The following is a 24,650-nucleotide window of genomic DNA, read 5'->3' as shown; positions in this document are numbered from 1 at the left end:
AATATTTCAAGCAGGCCAACTTTTTCTTCAAATCTCTCGTCGACTGGTTACGTGACCAAACTACCTAAGCGGCGGACGTTATACTTTTCCGTTCTGCCTCGATTTGGACACACTCGAAAGCGCTTTTATTTGGATAGCTTAAAACGTGCGTGTGTGCTCATCGAGCACGAGTTGCGCACTATGTACAATATTCATGCATATACGATGAACATATGTGTATTGACCTAGTATAGAGAATCGATAAACCAATACACACAACCTCGAGAACAATGTGCACGTACCATTGGAATATTAGATTCTACTAAGGATATTTGACAATACTTACCGTGTAGTTCCTCGCATTCAATCTAAGAGTGAGTAGAAATAATTTCAGTCAGATTCTGATCGTCCGAATTTGAACTGTTTTTGATATACAGAACCGATTAAATGAGACCTATTGTTTGTTATACTCGATACAATGAAGCCATGCTACAAAGTAATATAAATACATTTTTCTGCTACACGTATTGTTACCGAGCCAACCGACGATGACAAAAGAGAAAGCGCTTGTGCGTGACGTACTCAGGGCGTAGTTTATGAAGAAGTAGATCGACTTTATTATGCCATATTAACCTACCGGCGTTTGTTCATTGCTGTGCACACATTGCTGTTGATATTTTGTCACGATCAAGCACGTTTTAGAGATAAACTGCTCGTTTTATCCAAGGCCCACGCTTGATAATTGTACGTCTCCTAAATTGCAGTCGTTGGCAGACCTTGGTATGAATGGAGCCGTTTGACGGATTGTATCGGGACTAGCTGCTGCCTCTTTCCGTCGGTTGACCGCGTACCTTTTTCGTTGCCGTCTTTGTTCGCCGGTTTAATCTCAATGACAGATGTCGCCTAACGTGTGCGCCCGTTGGTGAATTGTTTCTGTAAAATGTAGTAGGAAGCCACACGTATGTATTCCTCCTGTTGCGCGTTGTGATCGATCGTACACGTTTGCCGTATAGCTCAGTTGAAAGGTGCAGTCTTTGGCGTTTAATAAGTCAGTATAAACGTCAACTTTGTTCTAGCTCTATAGTTTCCCAAAGTAAGGTCGTTTTCTTTGCCTAATCGCCCAAGGCGGTGACGGTTTTTACGGAACTCTAATCCAGCCGGTCGTTCAAGACATCACGGGTTTTTGTTGCAGGACAATATGTCCGAGTTGCGCCATTTTTAATATTCTTCGTGATATGACTGGAAAGTATGTCGACGCTTGCGATTCATTTGCTGTTGTTAGAAACAGGAAGTAGACGCATTATTGTATTGGTAGGATGGACGCCTTTGCTACATTTCAAAAGCAAAGTACTTGTTTGTAAATAGATATATATTTTGTGGGTTATAAAAGTATTTACTATTCCTAATGAAGACTAGTATAGACTTGTGCCACATAGCACAAGAAAGGACCTAAATTTGTGTGGTAGATGATGGCAGTTTAGTATTAAGAAAAAAATTGTTTTTAAAGTTTGAAAACTCAAATTTGAGAACATTATATAGAATAGTCAGGTAGTAGGAATTATCAATTGTGGTATTATCAAGTTCTATATTTTGATTATATATTGATATATATTCAGAGAAGTTTAATTTGAATTTCAACTATACAATTTGATACTGCTTTGTGCCCATTTTGGCATTATACGATATAGATCCTTGCGTATACTTGATTATAATTAGAACACACCTGACTACTTTACAATGTGAATTTGTGACCAAACCAATTATCAGCAATTTTCAATCTTCTTTAAAATTATGTAGTATGTATGAATTATGATTTCAGAGCCTAATTGAATTTTTGAAGCAGCATATTTAACCCATATGTCTTCACTAGTATGTGTAAAAGGGTGGTAAATTGGTAGTAATGACAGAATCTGATTAGTTATCTGGTATAATAAAGTTGTTTTCTAGTGTCATTTCAATTATGCTCAATTGGATTAATTCATAAAAACTTATAATTTAGGCCAAAATTTGCTGTAGCAAATTTACAGGGAAAAACAGTAATTTGAATGGAAATTTCAAAATTTTTACATTGTTAATTTTTACTTAAATTGAACTAAATCCCTCCTTTTTTCACTAATTGGAACCATTAAACGTTGTAGTTTCGCCATATTATTAATATTGTTCTATACTTTTAGGCACTATGTAATGTCTTATCTTATGTACCTAATTTGCATGTCACAATCTTTTGTATTTAATTGTAAAAATTGTCACAAGCAGCCAGAGTTCAGTAAAGATTTGCTGTTTTCATGCCATGTTTACCATTGCAGACAGTCACGTGAGATTTGAGAGAATAGGGAACGTTTTCAATAGCCCCGATGCAATGACTCTCATATCGCAAAAAAATTTTCCAAAGCGACTTTCAGGGTGTACTATACTCGTCATTTGTAAAATTAAGAAATTTTAAAATATATTATAGAAACCCTATCAGAAAAGTTAAGAACCCAAATTCAGGAACGTATAATAAAGATATTAACATAATTGTTTGATATGGAATTTCCGATTTTCAATTCTTGATCAGTTTTGTGACACAATCATGTTATTATGCGTAGTATGTAAACAGAATAATAATATTTGCATTCATATTCCACAATCGTTTCAGTCTCATAAATACTATTCTATTATGCAGTATTGATTGTATAAAACAATCGGTATCAACGAACGAATGAAATAGGGACGACCATTCGTTAGTTCCTTTTTCCAGGATTTGATTTGAATACTTGGTTACGTTCATTAATACATGTTTTGCTTATTTGAATAATCTGTGCTTATCATAATAATAAAGAAATTATTTCAGGAACAGTTATTATGTCGCTTCTCGTTATCGAAGATGAACATAGTAATTGGCGATTAATATCGGAATACTTTTGTAATACGAATGTTATGAGTCATTAGAATGATGTTAATAACAACGCTTATTTTTGCCTAATTTCTTTGTTTGTACTCACAACTGAGTGGCGTGGAGAGGAATATGGATTTTGTTATGGGAAGCAAATGATCATTTTAACACCCAGACATGACCACACATGCTATATTTAGACCCACGTGTTGATCTTCATTCGAGAGAATTTTTTTGTCGCGAAACGATCGCAATATCGATTCTACCTGCGTTGTCATTTCTACCTATTAAACTACCAGTAATTGTGGGGTGAGAAATTTTTTCACTCGATTTGAAAAAGTACAAATATAATGACATTAAAAGGTACAAGGTGAATCAACAAAACAGAACCCAGGTCATTTGGAACATATACCAGAGAGAACATAACTTCTGTGCTAAGCATTCTGGATTATTGAAACTTTTGAGTGCAATCAAACATAAACGGAAGTTCAAATTTTCTTCATTTTCATCGAAATTGTTGTCATACGGGATTTTTGGATTACATCATATCCTGATCAATATTATATAAAATATTGAAGGATACTATTAAAAATGTAAAATGCTGATGTTGGAAAAGTCTAGTTAGGACAGAGTTTGAAATTAGTGCTATTTGAATAAATTTTGTGATGTGCTTTCGCAAATAAGTCAAAATCGAGCAACATGTTCGAATGGATACTATATCTGAAAACTTGACGATTGAAAAGTATAGGTAGTTGTAATATCATTGAAACCTCTTAAAAAGCATCTTAGTTTTTTTAAACCATCATGAAGCCGCTTGTATTAATCCCTATTGTATTTTATTCATCACAATATCAAAACGAACCTAATATTTGAATACATTTAAAATTAGTTATATTCGATATAGGAAATTTTTAAAATTAGGAATATTTTTATTTAAAAAAAAAATTTTCATTATAACATTTCACCATGAGGTTCATAATATATTTCATTCAACTTATGAAAAACAGAAACTCAATCAAAATAAACCTTTTCTTTACTACACTGTATTACTAAATTAATTCTATATGATTTTGCAATGAATTTGAATAATTTCTATATAATGGCCAAATTTGAATATTTTCATTGTTCCAATTTGAAAATATTATTTTTATAAGTGAATGTTTTAGTAGGTTTTAACAAGCGATTTGGAACAAAAAATTATTCTGTTTTTGCCTTTTCTGAATAGAAACCGATGTTATTCATCAAATAATTATTATCGATATTTCACCGCTCGAAATATTTTAAATGTGAACATCTTAAACCAGTGTTATGACAAAAACAATAAAACAACAATATACATATGCTTTTTCATTAAGTGCTGTAATAAAATCACTTCAACGCAACGGCTCTATATTTAGGAACCACATGGCGGATGCTTTGAGAGAATTTGGTGCTTAAATCTACTGCAACGTTAAATATCACTTCTATGGGCTTTTGTCTCATTGTACATGATCTCCATAATGAAGTATTTTCAAATAGATTAAAAACATTCTATTTTTTTGTTGTCAAAGCTAAAATAGTTTTTATATAGACCATGTCTTGGCGTGAAGTTTGAATATTCTCACGTGACTTTGTTTACAATTTTATGTCGAACTTGCGTAACCCTTTTTTTCAACATGCATCAACTGTCTCATTTACTACCATTGGTATGCCGTAGGAATGATACTATTAGACATTGATATCAGTGAGGTACGAAACGATTTGAATCAATTCAGAATCATTTATATTCCGCATTTTATATTGATTTCAGACATAATTTGATAAAATGAAACCTCACAGTATCACTGAGTTATCCTGCCATTCCATTTCAGAAAACTATTTAAAAAAATAAATTGTTCATCGTAACTTAACTTTCTTGCACTTTCAAATTCAAACTAGTTGAATGTTCATAAATTTATACATTTTCCCTGTATATCTCCATTTGTAATATAACAGTATTCAATATTTCATAATCAAAAATATTTTGGAATGTATTTGGAATAGTAAGTTATTCAGTTTCATTCATGAGGATGATAATTGAACTAGCATTTGTGATGTTTCATAAAGAAAATTTAATATTGTAGCAGAATCTATATTTTTATTTTTGAGGTGGTGTCGCTTAAGCAGTCATATAATCAGTATCGCGTCACATGTTAAGTCTATATTTAAGTACCACACGATGAATACTTTGAGAGAAATTTAGTGTGAACATGAACAGCGCGCTCGAAATAATCTCTCGTACTGGTGAAACGACCATAGTTTTATAATCCGAATAACTAAAACAAACTAAATTTTATTTTAATTTTATACAATGGAACATATTCATAGTTAGTTCAGGGTTTGCAAATATTTTTGTTGAATGACAATTTGTACGAGTGAGAAGAATTTTCTACATCAGGTGTTTGTGTTGACCACAACACCGTCTCACGTGACTTTGTTTATAATATCATGTCGAGCTCGCGTAACCCTTTTTTCTAACATGCATCGACTTCTGTCTCATTTACTACAATGGAGAAGGGAGTCTTTGATTTGTACCTCTTGCGTATCTTACAATGAAGCTAAAAAACTATCTATATATTGCATTTCACAAGTTATTATAAATGTATTAAATAATTTTGAAATTATGATATTTAGACGTAATGTAAATCTGAATCGCCATGACAATCTTGCTTTTGAAGCAAATTGAATTAAATGGCTATAAGAGTATGCATACCATGTCTTATATATGAAAAAATATACATTGCAATTTACAATTGTGGTGGTTTCAATTTAGATTAGAACATATTTTTTGGGTTTCTAAACTGCAATATAATATTAAGTCATTTCTGTAAAAATTTGGTATTATTCACCACATGGATTAAAATTTGTTTAGTATAATCTTATCATATATTAATAAAATATCAGTGTTTAACAGATTAGAATTACAATAAGACATTAGAAAATTGGTATTTTTTATGTACCGTAAATTTTGTTAATACTTCTAGTACTGTACCGAAAAAATTCTCAATCCCAAACGTTTTAATTTAAATTTGCTTCGCAAATAATACCAGCATTTATTTGTCTATTCAATTTCTAAGGCTCGTTGACATTATTAAAACCAGTAACTGGTTCAGTTGTTTTCAATAATAGTATTCTGCTTTTATTCCTGTTTTGTATTTCAAGCTTATCAGCTGCTTTCAACCGCAATTCCCAGAAAATAATAAATCACAATCTATCCGATTCGAAGAAATTTTTGCATATGTATATGACCACATTTTGTATGGTACTTTGGACAATTACAGATATATAGTTTATAATATAAAGAATGCAATCATTATTTGGTAGGAAGAAAACACTCCCAATCTAGACTTGTATTCAAATAGGCTAAAAATATTTGAAAAATAAGACTGTTTTGTGATAATATTACTATTGTATTACGTAATTTAATTCAATTAGACTTGAATATCGAAATTCTGTATACTATTATTTACAAGCCTAATGGAAGAATATTCAGTTCAATCTGATACAATTTTCAGTTATTTAAGCTTATTAGTTGCTTTTATTCAGCATTTGAACTTAAAGAAATGTTCAATATGGATGATGAATGTTCTTTAACTCATTCTATTTCAAACGATTCCTTTCGTATGGCAATAAATTCAATAATGGGCTTTTATATATCGCTTATTGTGGTGTGTTTCGCACCTATCTGGCACCTATCATACAGTACTTGCATACTGTATATTTAAATTGTGAGTCATTCGGCATTTGCATTGCTGTAAAATACAGACTGTATGTAACGCAGAGCTATTGATTATTTGTGCTGGGCAGGATATCCTCTCGGGACATACCGTAGCTTAGTCTTTATATTTGCTTAGCTGTTTATATAAATCACACTATCACATGGCTAAGTTTCTTTGAGGTGTATTTTTGCTATGCTGAACCTATGCCGATAATATGTAAAGGTTTTGCATATATTAAAAAGAAATACTCCCTACTGTATCAGATGCCATATTATTTAGTATTAAATATTTGAAATCTGCAGATTGGATGGAAATTTGCCTTTTTCCATTTCTCCCGCCCATGTACAGCATGCTCATGAAAAATTCACGAAAATGTATTTTATACCTTTAACTTTATTTAAGAAGCATACTTTGAGGGCCCACCATACCGTTTTTGTTCAATAATGATTTCATTCTGCTATTGTTTGACTTAGAAGATATCTGCTTTGATGAATGAAATACAGATACTTAAAACATCATTTACATTACAGATTACGCTAAAAAATGTTTTTTTTTTTGTATTTTGAAAAACGCATATTGAAGTAAAATTTTCCAATATTAATTTTTAGTTTGTTATGGTAGGCGTTATGCCCACGTTGAAAATTTCCATCGTAAAAATGTGTGAATGTAATGTGAATACCTGATTTTCTGTTTCGGTGATACATCACGTGACTTTGTTTACTTTCGTAGCCATTGATGCGTAATTTGCAGACGAGAGATTTACCAGTTGGCCAATCGATTGTCTTATCAATGATTCGAACTTCGCATATATATCTTTATTTATGATACAACGCAGAGTATTCAGATATTTTTTCACCAATCGAATCAAATTTTCTCAAATAAATTTTCATCTAATTCAAATTGAAATGACAGATAGTTTTATTTTAGACAGAACAGCAATTGGGTTTTTTGTTGGTAAATAACTTTGACAAGTTATTATAAAATACTTCTATTAAAAATAATATTAGTTTTATTCTATTGAAATAGTATGATTAGATATGTGCCATGACCCAAAATCCACATGTATCATCACACTTTAAAAATCTTTAATAATAAATACACTTTTATTTGAATTTATGTGGTAGTTTTTGATAACCTATATTACTTGAATCCAAGCTTGCAGAATTAGGCTCACTTTTTTTCTTGTATGACATATTTATACGTAATTTGCTCTGAAAAAGGCTCTACCTAAGCCATCATTACTAGGTAATGAATTACCATAGTATGGACATGGTAAAACCAAAATCTCCCTAATTTGTCATTTTATACCCAATTTATCTGTGTGAGATGTAGGCAATGAAATTTGAACTCAAGATTTTAACTTGCAATGTTTCCTAGTTGAGTCTAATGCATTAACAACTAGGCCACATGCATAATACAAAATTAGAAATTTCCAAAAATCAAATGTATATGGACATGCAAAGTTTTTTCAAGTATTGAAATGCATCTCTGATACTTGTAAACAATAAACAGTACTTCAACTATTTATGATTCGTATGTGTATTCTACATAGAGTGTAAGCTAAAAAGTCTTACACGTTGATTGAGATATTGATTTAACTTGTGTTATGTCGATTCATACACAGTGCTATAAATCATCAGTTCTGATCGATAATGATTATTGATCATACTGTACAGCAGTGTTGACATGCAACTGACAGTTTGTGTAATTTTGAAAATACCGTGTCAGATCAGGTTTTTCTTGATTTATTGAGTTTGTATCATACCGGTAGGTTATAGATAAATACAAAAACAGTATTTTTTATTTAGTTTTGAAATTAGTGAATTTTGAGGGTAGCTGTTTTCAAAATTTTAATAGTCAAGTCACTTTTGCTATAAAAATTGTCGGTTTTGCTGTGAAATATTGATATATTTACATAATTTAGCTTATGTAATAGATTTGATAGATGTATTTCAATATTTAAATATAAATAAGTTCAGGCAAAATTTCCAAGGAGATTATACTGATATTGTAACTCTAATTAAAACAATTAACAGTATTATTTACATAAAGACTTTATATATACTTAGCTTTGTGATTGTATGAAGAAAAAAAATTTTTTTACTTATTGTAAAAACGGAAAGATGAAATAGAAACGTATAATAGCATTACTTATTGGTGAAAAGAAAAGTTAGATAAACTAGAAAAAAGATAATTTATTTTTCCGGCTTTACACAGTCACAAGTTCCCAGGCTCATGCAACAAATATATGGTTATCTTCTCTCAATTAACTAACCCTGACTGGTAATCATACGAAGGGCTTTCGTTTGGATTAGGTGATATAACTGCCCTTCTCTTGTGGGGTAAATATCAAATATTCTATCCCAACCCTATATAAGCAAAAAAAATCTGATATTTGTTTTCAAATTTTTGTTTTTTTGTTTTTTACAGGAGTTGGAACAGTTATATTCTGAGAGAAAACGTAGTAGGACAGAAGATCAAAGTGAAGCTGTATCTCAAGTGGTATGTACACTAATTTTATATCGTAGGTCACACACTGGTTCAAATTCAATGACCACAACCTCTCAGGGTGTAATAAACTGGTTAGGCAATGCCGAATCGGGAGAATTCCAGTCCTTATGGTAGCTCCAGTCCTTACCATAAGAATGGTAGCTCTATTGATATCGATTGCTGCTAACACAGGGCCTTACTCAGAGTTGAAGGCATGAATAAACATCATACATAGAGTAAAAAAAACTATTATGTAATGATTTAATATAGTATTTATTGAATTTTTTTTTCGTTTTTTACAGGCCTCTTTGTCTCAGAACTTTCCCGGATTTACCTCAACAAATCAGAATTTTGTTCAACAGCCTAACCTGGTTGCTTCAATCCCAACACAACAACAGGGTTTTAACAGTGGTTCTCTACCATCACACAACAATCCTGTAACCTTAAGTTTTCAACAACAACTTCAGCAGAACCATTCACCTCACAATTCGTACGATCAACCTTTAGGTGCTGTTGGTCAGGGGCATACCGATATCATATCTGCGGCATTCAGGGAAATTGAGAGCAACCCACCCATAAACGCAGTTACAGAATTAACAAGTGTCCTGAATCAAGGTGATAATTCTGCCCCAACCAATAAAGTCTCAAATAATCCAACCTTTGATCAACAAGTCAACATTCAACCATGGAATCCAAATTTACCGAGTGTTGAATCTTTGCCACCACAACAGCAACAACCAGCATCGCTGCTCCAAGCTCAATTGGAAGGGACCATTCGCCTACCAGGACAACCACCTCCTTTACCACCCGGGCCTGGTCCAGGGCAGCAGCCGCAACAATATCAACCAAATGCTCAGGCTGGGACGCAAGCCGACCAACTTTTGAGTAATTTAACAAAGTTCAACGAATACGGTTCATTTCAGCGGAACGTGTCATCACCAAACCAGGCAACTGCTAATAAGCGATCCACCCCCGTGCGTCGCCCAAACTATGATAACACGCCAAATCAGCCTCAAACACAATTCAGCACAGCACAAACGATTGGTAGTACCGACATAAACGACCAATCTCAGATAGCAGTAGGTACACCCGCAAGTCAAACAGTTTCCAATAATAGCCAAAACGCCAACATGTATCACAGTTCAGCTTCTTTGGCTTCGTACCCCATGACATCAACGGTGGATCCTCACGGAACAAATCCTCTTCTCAGTTCTCAATTGCATCGACCGTACGATTCTCCGAATACAACTCATATTCAAGCCACACCAATGCAAAACTATGGAGGTGCAATGCCCCAAATGGCTTCAGGGATGAGATACCCGAATGCAAATTTTCAACATTCACCGCAATACATAAACCAGAACATGCAGATGTCTATGCAGCGTTTTTCAAGCAATGTTCCGCAACAATCAGTGGGCTCTCAACGTAAAGTCAGCTTGGAACAAAACCCTCTATTCTTTCAGTCTTCTGATACACCTGCAGGCACTGTGCCCAGTAATCCCGGCGGTATGCCAAATTCAACTGAGAACGCCAATAATTATTTTCAGCAGCAATTGCCACAAAAGCAGTGGAATAATGCAGTCGGCCCTCCCCCACCTGTATCTATTGCCAGCAATGGTGATAATCCATCTACCGTTAAGCAAGAGATTATATCACCGATCGCATCTCACAGTGCATTACATAGCCCTGTTTCGTCATTCAATCAAGAAGCGAGTGACCATGGCCCGACGATAAGCCACATGCCTGAGCTGGCGCATTCTCCTGTTTCACAAACATCTGATGGTGAACAGAACAAGGTCAAAACAGAAACAACGGAATCTCAAGCTACTACACCAGGAAATACAGGACTTCCGTTTGTTACTACTCATTCTAACGCTAGTGGAACGATAGGTTACGCGGCTTACACGATTCCCCAAAATGGAGGTTCCTTTTCAAACAACAACACTGGTTCTTTTTTAGTACAACCTGGCAGCGGCTCCATTTATAATAATTATAACCAAACGCAACCGCAGGGCGGGGGTTCGGTTCCAACAGCATCTGGTCCATTCATCACGAATACGAATGGATACACCAATCACGACCAATCAATGCCAGCTGCCAGGTTATACGAGTCAACGACACGACACAGTGAAAATCCATTTTTACCTTCTACCTCAAATCCTAATGCTTCTGGTGTGTGGCAGAGGACACAATCAGACAATTCGTCAACTAGTATACCATCTGTTACATCACAAAGCGATACCAATCTCACTATATCACCTGGAGAAAGCGGATACGATTCCGCGGAAGTCGTGCATGGGGCAGAGGAAACAGCCCACAGAATTTCTCAGGATCAAGATGCAGCGGCAACGAACCGAAGTATCGAAATGAAAAAGTCGATGACGGAAGACGTCCGTTCTGACGGGCAATCAACTTCAACTATCAACCCAAATGATATTGGGCCAAAAAACTTGTATAGGGCTCCGGTAGGCAATAAGACAGGTTCAGTGATTCATAATCCAGCAGCCTATTCAGTTCCATTTCTAGAAACTGGCCTGTCTTCTGCCGGAGCCTGTGCTACCTCTATGTACAAGGAACTTAATACACAAGAATTAATAATGGCTGCCGATACAAAAAACGTACACGAAAACACACAAAATTTAACATCAAAGAGAAGTTTATCATGTGACTCTGCTGTTACTTCAGAAAAATCCGCAGATAATGCAAATGAAAAAGTCACTGTTCGTCTCCGCAGGTTTGATTGTTTCAGATGTTTATAGAATCATTTATTTCTTGAATCGTAATGACTTCGTTTAATTTGGCAAACATAATCATGAATGAACAAGATTAATTGCCTGATCTAATGAAGTCGATTATTCTATTAATCGAGTCAGAATCATTTGCCAAACAAGAATGTTGTTTCCGCTAAGCCATGACCATTAAAAAAAGCAAAACATATTCCTAGATTTTAATCAAATTTTACTGAGTATTACTTAATATTGCATTTCAAATAAAAAAAATTTTATTTGGAGAAAATTGTCCACGACATAAGTAAATACAATTTTACAGAAAATTGTTAGTAGGCCTATCTTGTAGTTAGTTATTAATTCGTTAATGAATACTTTGATTATGTGCAAGTTTAATACAAATTTAAAAATGTTTATATATAATTGGAATACTTGGGGAATTGTGGTCTGTGAAAGAATATTTTAGAAAAATATTAAAAAATGGCACAAAAATATCTGCGCATTTTCTTACATTAAAAATAGGATTTTATTTATTTTGATCGACTATTTCACAGCTATGCTCCCAAAGTGTTTCTCAATTATAACCGAAATCAGATGCGTCAGAGTTTGGACCTTTTTTTATCGAACATTTGTGTTATCTTCTACAGATATAGCAATCAAGAAACATCATCTATAAAGATTGATTGTTCACAAAAGATACCTAAATCATTGCACAGTAATTTTATCGCGAAAACAACAATGCAAGGCGAACTAGAAAAAGAACGATACAACTGGCATCCTTCACCACGGAATATAATGCACGATCAAATTCAAAAACAATATGTCATTCCTAAACCAGGTATGTAGTTTTTTTTATGAATTGCACCTAAAATTTAATAATATGGAGGATTATTTATTGCTATCTGAAAAGGATATTGATATAATATTGAGCATAAATAATTTTTTTCTGCGAAATTTCTGATTTTATTCCAGAATATTGATTAACTTCAAGATTATTTTTCTGTAAAATACTCAATTTAGAATATACAGAATTTAAAATCATTTTCAGAGGGAAATATAAATGACTATACTTTTTGTTTATGAACTTACATGCTAAGAACAAATATGTGATGTTTTAATATTTTCTGCCAGAGACATTATTTTTCGAATGAATAAAACGGAATTGATGTTCCACATTGAATACCCAATTTATTTCACCCTGGGTAAGATAGTGCCCACCGTGTTTGAATCTATAACCCATGACACTAACATAGTCTCAAAAAGCCTATTATCCTCATTGGTTTGTCAAATTGTTTTTAGAAATTAAGTTATTCAACACCTATAACAAGAATCAAGAAAATAGTGGACAACGTCGTATCGTGCCTTTTGATACTCCACCAGTCACTCCTCGGTCTGTGGACTTTTACAACCGTCATCCTAGCATTGACGCATCCACGAACGAGAACTCAATAAATCAAAAACTAAATGATATACTACCTACTCCACCACACACTTCTGATACTCCAGGAAACAAATTCAATCCCAGCGAATTTTCATTAAATGAAAACTACTCTGCTGCGAAAGTTATGGACCATCAAACTCCTCAGCATGAAAATAGGGCCATAGACTACCTGCTACCTAAAACAGAAATCTCAAGCCAAAGAGGATTTAAAATTCAGGTTGATGGCTCCAGCCCAAGCAAGACTCAATTCGCCAAATGCAATTGTATAGCAGGTAATAGATTAGGTTGTTATTACTGTATATATCATATGGAAAAAATGATATCTTATATTGAACTATCAAGAACACACAACATGCTGGCATGGGCAAACCATGGCCCGCGGGCCAAGTATTGAATTGAGTAATTCAATTCGCCAGCCTGATGCTGCCAAAACCAAATTTTGATGTTTCAACTAAAAAATAGCTCAAAGGAATTTGTTGAGATTGCAATTAAATTTAGTTTTTGCACAAGGCTTATTGTTTTCCACTTTTGCTTTTGTAACACTGTAAATATTGTTCATAAAACGAAACTTTTTATGTTACACTTACATGGCCCACCAGTCTAGGTGGGCAAAATTCTCGACACTTGGTTCATAAACCTTTATAAACTTGCATTTATGACATCTTTACCGCTTTCCCCTTACCGGTATAGATATGAATATCTCCTATTCTGTCTGTATTCATTTCAATTTCCATTAATTTACGAAATAATTGAAAATTGACTATTTAACTTTGTGAATAAATATTGTTGTTTAAATAGACTAAGACAAAAATTATTGTTGATTTAATCACGCTTCCAGTCACGTAGGATCCATATGCTTTCAGTCTCCTTTTAATAGTTTCCTTCCTACACACGGCATCAGATTACCAGACGAACATTTGTCGCCGTCGTAATTGATACCTTTATTTTGGGTCAAGCAAGATTTTACATTATACGACAATGATTACATAATTTTATGTACATTTTTGTGTTTTTTTTTTTTTTACGTAGGAACTGACGGTCGTATGGATGAAGCTCCCTATTATACACATCTTGGGGCAGCGGAAAGTGTCGCCGGAATTAGACAACTGTTCGAAAAACGTACTGGATATGTTGGTGCTGCCATCAGAATTGAAAAGGTGATTTAAAGAATTGATTGAACATCTATTGTTGCATCTTGGTGGACAATAAAACTGAAGAAAATGTTATGTTTGCTTTGCTCACAAATTCCTAAAATTATTAATCATTTATTATTAGTGTCTACAAAGCAATGTTTAATCTTGGTATTCTTAGCAACACCATAGTACGAGTTGAATCAATCTGTTGGAAACATTTTAAAATCATTGTTTTTTAAATTTCTATTTTTTGTTTTAGGTAATCTATACTGGAAAAGAAGGAAAAACCAAAAGTGGATGTCCAATGGCAAAATGGGTAAGCTTGATAATATCAATATTAATAACTGAATTTTATATTCCAACCTTAAGCTTGGTGAAAGTTGATGTAACAATGAGAAATAGCTATCAAACTAAAAAAGCCCAGCTACCTTGTAAACAGAAGTGTAGATTCTAGTTTGACATATTTTTATTGATATTTGAATTTTAGATTTCTAATGGTGATAAGCAAGTCAAAAATTTTGATAGAAACTCAAAATGCATCATTAGGAATAAGACTAAACATTCACAGCATTTATTTAGGAATGCTTGCATATTGGAAAGTTTTTTCATTCTATTTCCACGTGGTTTGGATCTGGAGTTTTCTGTAACATATTGTTGACCAGTAGCTGTTTTCAAATAGTGCGATGTATGAAGTCGGAATTGGGGGTAAACTTTTTCCAATTTCACTGTTCTGCTTATGAAGCATACACATCATATATTCAGATTATTCGTCGATCGAGTGAAGAAGAGAAGATTTTGATAGTTTGTCGACAGAGGCAGGGACATCATTGTAAAAACGCTGTTCTTGTTGTCATCATTTTACTCTGGGACGGTGTCGCACGACCTCTCGCTGATTTTGCCTACTCCAATTTTGCTGAACTTATACCCAAACATGGAGAACCAACAGAAAGACGCTGTGGAACTAACGACGAGTATGTATGAATCTTTTTCGAGTAAAGCTACCTGTGTTTCTCTTCATTAAGAAGGAAGTTTAACGTAACTCTGTTGGCAGGGGTGTAGCCAGGAGGGGACCCGGCCGTACTCGCTAGCTGATACGATCTAACTTGGAGGTATTAGAAATTTAATACCCCCCCTTTTAAAATTATTGGCTACGCCCCTGTTTGTATATTTGCATATTACGCATCTCGGGTCTAATCTCACGCTCACCACCTCACTCAGGGTGTAATGTATTGGGTAGGCAATGCCGAACCGGAAATATTTTGGTCCTTCAAAAAATAGTATGCAAAGACTTATTTAGAGCAAAACGTGAATAAATGTTGTATAAAAAAATCTGGCTTGCTGTGGTTGTTTCGCATTTTACCCAGCCATAGTGGCTTTGTGCTTAGCATATTGGACTCAAACTATATTGTTGTTGCGTGGTCTATATTCGAGCTCAAGATCCATTCACGCTACTTCATCTTGCAAGTAGTGATTTATTATGAATGACATGCCTACTTGAGACTTTTTTGGTTCATGTAAAATAATGAAGTCTCTTCATATATGAATGCTTGATTTGTTCAGCGCAAATTCACAAGACCTTAAAAGTTTTATTTTATACATCTACAATGGCCTAGCGGTTAAAGTTTTAGACTAACGGTAACTGTGTTGTGTGTTTACATCATATGTACTCATCTCGGCTTCTAATCCCATTCCAACCATCTCACCCAGGCTGCAATAAATTGAGTAGGCAATGCCGAACCCGAAAGATTCTGTCCTTCCAAACTATAGTATTACTTCACCTAGCAGTGTAAAAGATTGTAAATTTCAATACTTTTTATCTAGGAGAACATGTGGATGCCAAGGATTTGATGATGCGACATGTGGCGCTTCCTTTTCATTTGGTTGTTCCTGGTCCATGTATTATAACGGATGCAAGTACGCAAGATCGAATCAACCGAACAAATATAAATTAAACGGAACCAAGAATCCAGAAGCGGAAAAATTTATCGGGATGTTATTTGAAAGACTTGCAACTGTCATGTCGCCGTTATATCAAATGGCTGCACCCGATGCATTTCAAAATCAGGTATTGGGAATTACTGAGGATTCCGAAATTTCAGATATTTATAGAATCGTGTGTAGAGTTTGCAATCGGTTTCCAAAATTGTGTTTTGCACCGAGCAAGTATTCTGAAGTAAACATATATGTTAAGTAAAAGGTGTCAGGGCCATAATAGGGTCGTTTTATTCAAAAAATTCATCGCTTTGCAATAAAATGCTGAATTATATTAAAATAGAAATCAAATATTTCAAAATTAAAATAAATTGAAATATTTTTGAGACCGATTTGAACCAAAGTTATATAACGTAAACCGGGAATTCTTAAATCAATCAAAAATTTTAAATACTTGATTTTGAGATAATGTAGATTATCTTTGTTTGAAAATTGAGCATTTTCAGCAATTAAAGTCTCCTTGTGAGGCCACAGCCTTCATTCAATCTCTGTTCTTCTATACTTCATGTTGCGGTTTCAATATTCAACCATATACTGTATTCTAGGTTGAATTTGAAGAAGAAGGTTCTGAGTGTCGACTGGGTGAAAGGACATCGAAACACAGTCGACCTTTCAGTGGTGTTACAACATGTTTTGATTTCTGTGCACATTCACATAAAGATCAACATAATATTGATAATGGATCGACAGTGGTAAGATATTGTTTTTGTATTGTATAATTTATTCTGAAATATTGGTTGATTCTGAAATAGTGACTGACATTGTATTACTTTCGAACTTTGTTTAATGCTTGACATGTTATTTTGCGGAAATAAATCCAAATTCAGAAACAGGAATGGTATGAATGTAAAAATGTAGGGAGATAAGTTTAAACAAAATCGAATATTTACTTAGGTAATTATTATTGAACACAAGTGGACCTATGGATTGTTTTGTTATCATGTTGTTGTTGTTATTGTTTGTAGTCTTTTCAATTTTTTTATTTTTCATGTGAGAAATTTGCTCACTTACCTACTTGACCATTTTCTTTGGAATTTTCTGTGGTTAATAAGGATTGTATTTATCACTAAAAGGCAATCAATTTTTTACATTTCAAAATAAATAATTTTAATTTTCGAAACATCTCATGTTTCAAGGTATCTATGCACATACCTCAGCTAGCATAACATATGCTATGTTGTCTGCCAAAAAATTGATCACATTAAGATGTTTGATGTATTCATAGAATGCTTTCCGACGTCTTGCCATAAATTGCTTTCTCATTCGTTGCTTTGTAAATAAGCAAGATTTCGATTTTACAATCCTTTTTTCTTTGCAGGTTGTTACATTTACGAAACCTGAACTTCGATCAGTTGGAAGAAAGCCTGGAGATGATGAACAACTACATGTACTACCTCTTTGCAAACTTGATATTTCAAACGAACAAGGAAATTTTGATGGAGTTGCAGAAAAAATAAAATCAGGAGCAATCGAGGTTAGTTATGTTGTGTTAGTTAAAAGATATTTGTGTCAATATGATAAGTTTTATTTCAAGGTAATATAATCAGACAGTCAGAACTGTTGAATTTTTTCCATGTTATTTTGTCGTATTTTCAAACATGACCAAGTCTGAGCTTGGGTCGAAATTTGAATTTTTCGTAGTCAAGTAACTGAATTTCAGATTTTCTATTATCAAAATTCATGACAGAAAGTCAAAAACTCAACAGACCCGCGCTTTTTGCACTTCCAGAGTCTAAGCTAAAGTTACTCCAGTCTGGAGTCTAAAACATGCTTAGCAAACAATGATTAGCTTTGCAATTGCAGGCATATTAAATTATTCTATTATGTTCTTTTATTACATCGTGATTCACTTAATTTTATGTATTTTTGTCTGAAGAATCTGACATCAGATTGCAAACCAACTCTGATTCAAATATTAGGTATTTTTAATTCTTTGGGGTGAATTTTAATATTTTTTGTTTCCACTCTGGAATGTCATCTTAAACACTGATAGAATATTGGTATTCAATTCCATGGAAAACTTGGAAAATAATTCAAGTTTTAAAAACCTTACTCAATTAAACACTGTTCGGTTTATTTTCTCAGATTCTACAACGTTATCGACACGAGAGCCGTATTCGAAAGGAACCAAAACTATCAAAAAAGCAGAAAATGAGAGCGGCTAAAAAGAAGAACCAGACTACAGATTCTACTGATAGTCCACAAATTAAACGAAGAGGTCGACCTCCGAAACGTTGCAAATCTGTTGAAAATTTGTATGATGGTAATATCAACTTCATTAATAGTCCAATGAGAGAAGGACTACAATCTAATGAGTGAGTAGATGAGATTATAACCATGTATGTTCAAATAACTCGAATGTTCAAATTCATTTGAAATTTGTTGTTTGTGGGTACAAAATAACTCGAATATTCAAATTCATTTGAAATTTGTTTTTCACAAGATTGTAGATTCCTGTTTTTAGGAACAATTTAATTTTAAAATTGTTAAATTAAGCTGTTGGAATTCTGTCATTGAGGCTTTTGTTTAATTAAAAAATAAACTTTCCTAAAAAAAATCGAATTTCGATCAAGTCAAACTCGTTAAAAACTCGATTAAGAATATATTTGATGCTTGATATTTGAAAATATTATTTTAGGTAAGCTTTTCGAGTAGTAAATTTGGTGCTCTTCATAATTTAAAGATAATGTTACTTGTTTTCAGATTTCAAACACCTCCGAGGTTACAACAGCATAGTTCTGAGCAGCCCATACAACAACAACAACAGCAATATCCACCATTTCCTAATCCTAGATCACCAACAAGATGGCCCTATCGAAGGCAGGTAGCACCACCAACATATGCTGCCGGCACTCTCTTTTCTCCCCCAACTCAAAACACCCCCAAACCAGAAAATGTTCAACCACCCCCAGCCTCGTCATCAAACCCTCTTGATAATTTACCTTCAATTGGAAACTTTTTTGTACCTGGGCAACCTGGAAATCCTGCAGAGAATCCTCCTGTTGCTAATAATGAAGCGACGAATAATTGTAGAAAACCGTCAGATGAAAATCACCCATCCACACCGCTTCCGTCTATCAAAGATGTGGTGACCCACCCTTTTCACCAAAACTTTGCTGCTGTTCACACCCCTGTCACCAAGAATTCCGCAACGGGGGCTCAAACCCCAATCCAAGACAATGCTCCCGGAACCCCACACTATGGTGACACATCTATCAATCTAAAGACGTATGCTGCACATAATAACGCACACCTATCACAAGCAATAGATACGTCGACTATGCTCCCAGCGTCACAACACAATTTCGGAAATTACGGCATGCAGCAGACACAAATGCAACAAGCTACCTCAGAACAGCCGTTCGATGTCTCATATTCTGATTCTGAAGAAAATTTCATTGACTCTGAAATTGGTGGAGTGGCTGTCGCACCTGGTCACGGATCGGTAAGTTTTTGCTAATAGGATGTGGTTCAATGACCCTGATGTTTTTAGCCATCTGCATAAAATCTGTATGTGAAGAAACGTTGGTTAATCATTTCTTAATTTATAAGCATGGATATAACAATTTTCAACAAATTCAAACTTTTTTAGTTCTTTTTAGTAATTTAATAGTTCTTTTTGCCCAGAAAAGAGAGCATAGGGTTTAATGACTTGCAGCCGTAATATTTTGCACAACCTACCATCCTTATGAATCCACAATTGTTAGTAACATTCTACATTATTGATTGTATTCCAGGTTCTTATTGAATGTGCGAAGAAGGAGCTTCACGCAACAACTGCTCTGCATCGGCCTAATCGATATCGACCTTCTCGTATATCCATGGTGTTTTATCACCATAAAAACATGAACATGAGAAATCATGGTGCTGCTGAATATGAAGCAAAAGAAGAAGAGAGAAAGAAACTGAGGGTATAAACTATAAACTAACTTGATATATTTATTACTGGCTTCTGCTGACCTCTCATTGAACTGAAGTTCGATTTTAGTGTTAGGCATTGAGACCTTGCTTTTCATCGTCAATTTTTTTAGTCAAGTGTCTAAATGTTCTCTGTCAACAAGGCCATGTAAACGTATACCTTTTAGTATGCAGGTTCAAACCGACTCTAATCTTTTCACACTTGTATGGCATACTTGATTTTAAACTTTCTGATAATGTTCGAGCACAACTGAATAAACTGTAAGTGTTTTGTTATTAACATCTTTGTATTTGTCTCAGAACAACCTACCATAATGAAGCACTGTTGTAAAGCCCATATCTCACCATATTCCCACCCAAAACCCTCCTGAGTTTACTGAATAATCGTAAAATTATTCTAAATTCCACCTTTTCTCACTGTAATGCAGACGAAAAATTGTACTTGTTTTTCAGGAGGAAAAAAGATCAGAAGAAATGCAGAAACTAAGGGAAAATTCAAACAGCAATAATTTTATTCCCCAACAATTACTTCCTGGGGGAATGGCAAATCCTTCAATTTCTGATCTCATTCCCAATGGACAATTCCCAGTCACAGGTGCAGGGAACAACATTTGGAATCCTGCCCTTGCCACTCATCCCATAATAAATATGCCTACCTCGAGACCGCAAAATATGGGTATGATCATACAGCCGCATAGACCATCTCACCATCATCCGCAGTATCCCAATGTACAGCCTGGCCGATATGACAATTTAGATCAAACTCGGTTGAAATTGAGAGCACAATTAATTGCTTCGTCTCCACATGATAGGAATGCAAACTTTGAGAAAACGGTCGAACAACCTGTGAGACATGGTTTGAACATGCAAAGAAGTCCCCATGATATGCAGTTTGGGAATGCAATGAGGAGTCCGCAGCCTGCCATGTTGCCTCTCAACAATCCAATGCAGAATCGTGAAAGAATGATGATACCTCAATCAACGCAAGGTTGGCCACAACATTTTACCCATGAAGGGGGTACTAATAATAATAATATGAAACAATTATACATGCAACATCATATGGGACTTTCGGGGCCTCAGTACCCAGGAAATATACAATTCCAACCCCAGCCAATGACCCACCTGAACCAATATGGTGGCTCAAACATGGTGATGACATCGAATGCCCATATGATGCATACCAGTACCATGGATTCAAATTATCTAAAATATTCTTCACAAGTTGCACAAGCACGGCCGAATATGAGCAGTTTGTCGTCGCAGGCATCAACCCCATTACACATGATGCACCAAATGTATAACATCAATGGTATGCCGGCCGTGCCAAATTCGCATCCTCCGCAGTATATGCGTAATATGCATTCACACAGTGCCAATTTGGACTTTGCTCACGTTTCGTCGGGTTATCCGAACCCAGGCTTAATGCAACCCAATCCACATATGAATCCTTCGCATGGGTACACAAACTCCAACAGATTTCCATCGAATTACTAGCTTGCGCTCAGTTGATGAAAACAACAAACTGCATGCTGTTCTGAATTCTCATTCCTTTATTCAATTCGCTACTGCACGGTTGAAAAGGTGTATTTTCAAAACTTATTTATTTAATTTGCCTGGAAATTACTTTGTCGGCATATTTTGCACCGTTTTTCTGTGGTTAGCGGAATATGAATTTCTGGATTAAAAAATGTAGTGAATTAATCAGAATTGGTACTGACCTGTAAAGAATCTTGCTAAGATACAATTTCTCAGTATAATAATCGTTCATTTATACATGCCAATGTTTTTCCAATGAAATTATAAATTAAAAAGGTATGCTTTAAGATTTCTCAATGATAATTTCTGATTGAAATGGATGGATCTATTCGTCACTAAGTTTCAGCAATGGATAGGTAACTGAGTGTCTCACCCATTTCCCTAACCTGTCATGTATAATTGAATAATTCTTTGAATTTTGAGAGGTGAGAGGTAGAACCTATCAATTTTTTATTGTACATACCTTATTTATAATGCCAAAAATGATCCCACACCATGTATTTATTTTCCACCAACTTTTGTAAAAAAAAATCGTGGATTGTAATCAGTGATTATGATGAATTCAAAGTATAGCAAGACATGGATTTTATCAAGTGAACAAAAAAAGTTAAACAGTTAAGAGAAGAAGTTTGATGAGGGTTTCGTTCTAGTTTTCTCTCTGAATTACTCCTGTATTTTTTTTTATTTTGAATTTTTTTTTTTGCATCGACAACCTATTTTTTTTTTACTTTGACTATTTCAGTTTCGTTTCAACTCTGCTTCTCAATTTCGACTAACAATATCCAAAGATAACCGAATAATAATTACTTGATTGAATTTGTCGTTGTGCAAACTGCCCCATTTCTCGTTTCCTTAACTTTTTTGTTTCAAATTTTTTTTCATTCGTGAGCGATATTATCATGTTCCTTCTTGGCTTCTAGTTTCCTTACGTCTTTGTTCTTTCTAATATCCGAATTTTCGAATCAATGGCATTATTTTTAATTTATTAATCAAGCAAGCGTTGTGCTGAATATGAGATGACAACCAGTCATCCAAGTCATTAGCAAGTTTTTTACTTAAATTTGGACATGTGTGGTCCAATGATGTAGAACATCGTCTTGATATAATACATAATTAATCATATTTGTCTTTGGCAACGAATTATCGCACATGAAGTCGTTCTGTGGTGATGGCTTTATATGAATGGGTAAGTCTTTGCCTGATATGTTATATATTGGTAATCAGTAAAAAAAACAATCTTTTCTAGAATTATCTTTGGCAAAGGAAATTTGACACAAAACTATTCATCTTTGTGTTATCTGATGTCGTGTTGCCAAAAAGTTTATAAAAAATATTTAATCCCTCCCCATTCAAGATTTCTTAATTAAATGAATTTCCATCATTATTACCATTTCATTTCACCGTTATGCTTTGTAAAATCAAACAAAAAAAGACTTCGAATTTGTGAGCAATGAATTGGGAAAACAGGAACGTCATGCCTAGTCTTATTGGGAAGCAAATTCTTTCATTAGATGTTGAATGAGTAACTGTATAATGTATGGTAATATTATTTGTTAATTTAAATTAAAACGAAAATAGTTTTCTTTCCCCTATTTGAAACTCAGGATTGATGTTGTATAATGTCGTTCTTTCCCGTTTTTATAAATGTCAACAGAAGACGTATAATCATGGTTTTGGTGGTCTTATAGGGCTATTTTGAAGCAAACGAATTCAAGTGAATAAGGTACAAAATGATTACATATGTGTTCAGAGTATGATAAATTGATATAGGGCATTTTTTCAAGAAGTTTGCTGAACATGTAGTGTGCTTTTATATTTTGGCATGTGCTTTCAAAAAAATAAAATTGTAATATGTAAAAGTAGTCTTTCATAATTATTAACAATTTCAAAACTGACGTTTTTTGTAAGAATAATGTATGCTCGCTCACGGATTGTCTATTGACGGTCACACCTTTAATAGTACCACGCCTTTTTTTTATCTTGATGTCGTCATACCCTTTAATTATTTAATTAGTACCACTTTCATGTGCTGGTTTGATTTTTTTGTGTACAGTCTATTATTCAATTTTGTAGAAAAGCGAGAACGAATTTAACTATTTTTCTACTGAAAACGTTCTGGGATTATTATTATTTTATCCCGCATGAATTATTCTACCATTACTTCGATTTTTTTGTGTTTTCTTTCAATTTTCTAGTCGTACTCTTTCTTGTGATACTTGATTATTATTATTCATATTGTCGTCGACAACCATCTTGATGAAATCCTAGCACACAAACAAATAAAATAAACGGCGATGGCGACAATGTAATAAAATATATCCGTTCGTCCGTTGTATGCTTGTCTTTTTCATGTTGTTAGTGAGCAGTTCTCGAAGACTAGTTGTACAGTAACGCAAGTCTTTACTCGGCAGATAGCACGGTTCAGGAGTACTCGTTATCATTCCGAGCGGTCATTTGGGGTTTTGTGTGAATCACCGTGTGTGAGAGGATTTCTGGAATTCATGTTCGTCCGTTGTATGCACGTATTTTTAATGTTTTGAAATGTCGTTGGTGAGCAACTGTAACATAAGCCGTATAGTTTACGTTTTGTATACTCGATAGATAGCGCGATCAGGGGGTACGCGTTCAACGTTAACAAAATGATTTTTTTGGGCGAAGTTCTGAATTTTATGTGAATTATCGTTTGCAAAGAGGATTTCTTGTTGCTTCACCAAACGTACGGTCCAGCACATCGTGGTGCGACAAACACGTCGATGCGTTGGGAACGATTTCAAAATGGTCTTGTTAATTCTATATAGTTTGTGTTTTGCAAACCCTTAG

The 24,650-nt window shown here is 34.3% G+C and overlaps 1 protein-coding gene across 1 annotated transcript in view; it reads left to right on the top strand.

Annotated features, from left to right (window-relative positions):
* LOC120347720 (uncharacterized) overlaps positions 1-24,163 on the top strand; it is a 50,461-nt gene extending 26,298 nt beyond the window's left edge. Inside the window, exons 6-19 of the mRNA XM_039417789.2 lie at positions 9,022-9,093; positions 9,384-11,815; positions 12,455-12,645; positions 13,107-13,520; positions 14,278-14,405; positions 14,641-14,697; positions 15,144-15,352; positions 16,203-16,446; positions 16,919-17,065; positions 17,692-17,847; positions 18,459-18,688; positions 19,077-19,818; positions 20,111-20,284; positions 20,745-24,163. Of these exons, the coding sequence (XP_039273723.2) occupies positions 9,022-9,093; positions 9,384-11,815; positions 12,455-12,645; positions 13,107-13,520; positions 14,278-14,405; positions 14,641-14,697; positions 15,144-15,352; positions 16,203-16,446; positions 16,919-17,065; positions 17,692-17,847; positions 18,459-18,688; positions 19,077-19,818; positions 20,111-20,284; positions 20,745-21,788 (6,240 nt within the window). The 3' untranslated portion in view covers positions 21,789-24,163. The remainder of the gene's footprint in view (positions 1-9,021; positions 9,094-9,383; positions 11,816-12,454; positions 12,646-13,106; positions 13,521-14,277; positions 14,406-14,640; positions 14,698-15,143; positions 15,353-16,202; positions 16,447-16,918; positions 17,066-17,691; positions 17,848-18,458; positions 18,689-19,076; positions 19,819-20,110; positions 20,285-20,744) is intronic.
* Positions 24,164-24,650: the final 487 nt, after the last annotated feature.

Source organism: Styela clava, chromosome 11, assembly GCF_964204865.1.
Source record: "Styela clava chromosome 11, kaStyClav1.hap1.2, whole genome shotgun sequence".
Classification (NCBI taxonomy): Eukaryota; Metazoa; Chordata; class Ascidiacea; order Stolidobranchia; family Styelidae; genus Styela; species Styela clava.
Note: the sequence above shows the minus strand (reverse complement) of the source record. Positions and strands in the feature narration are given on the sequence as shown.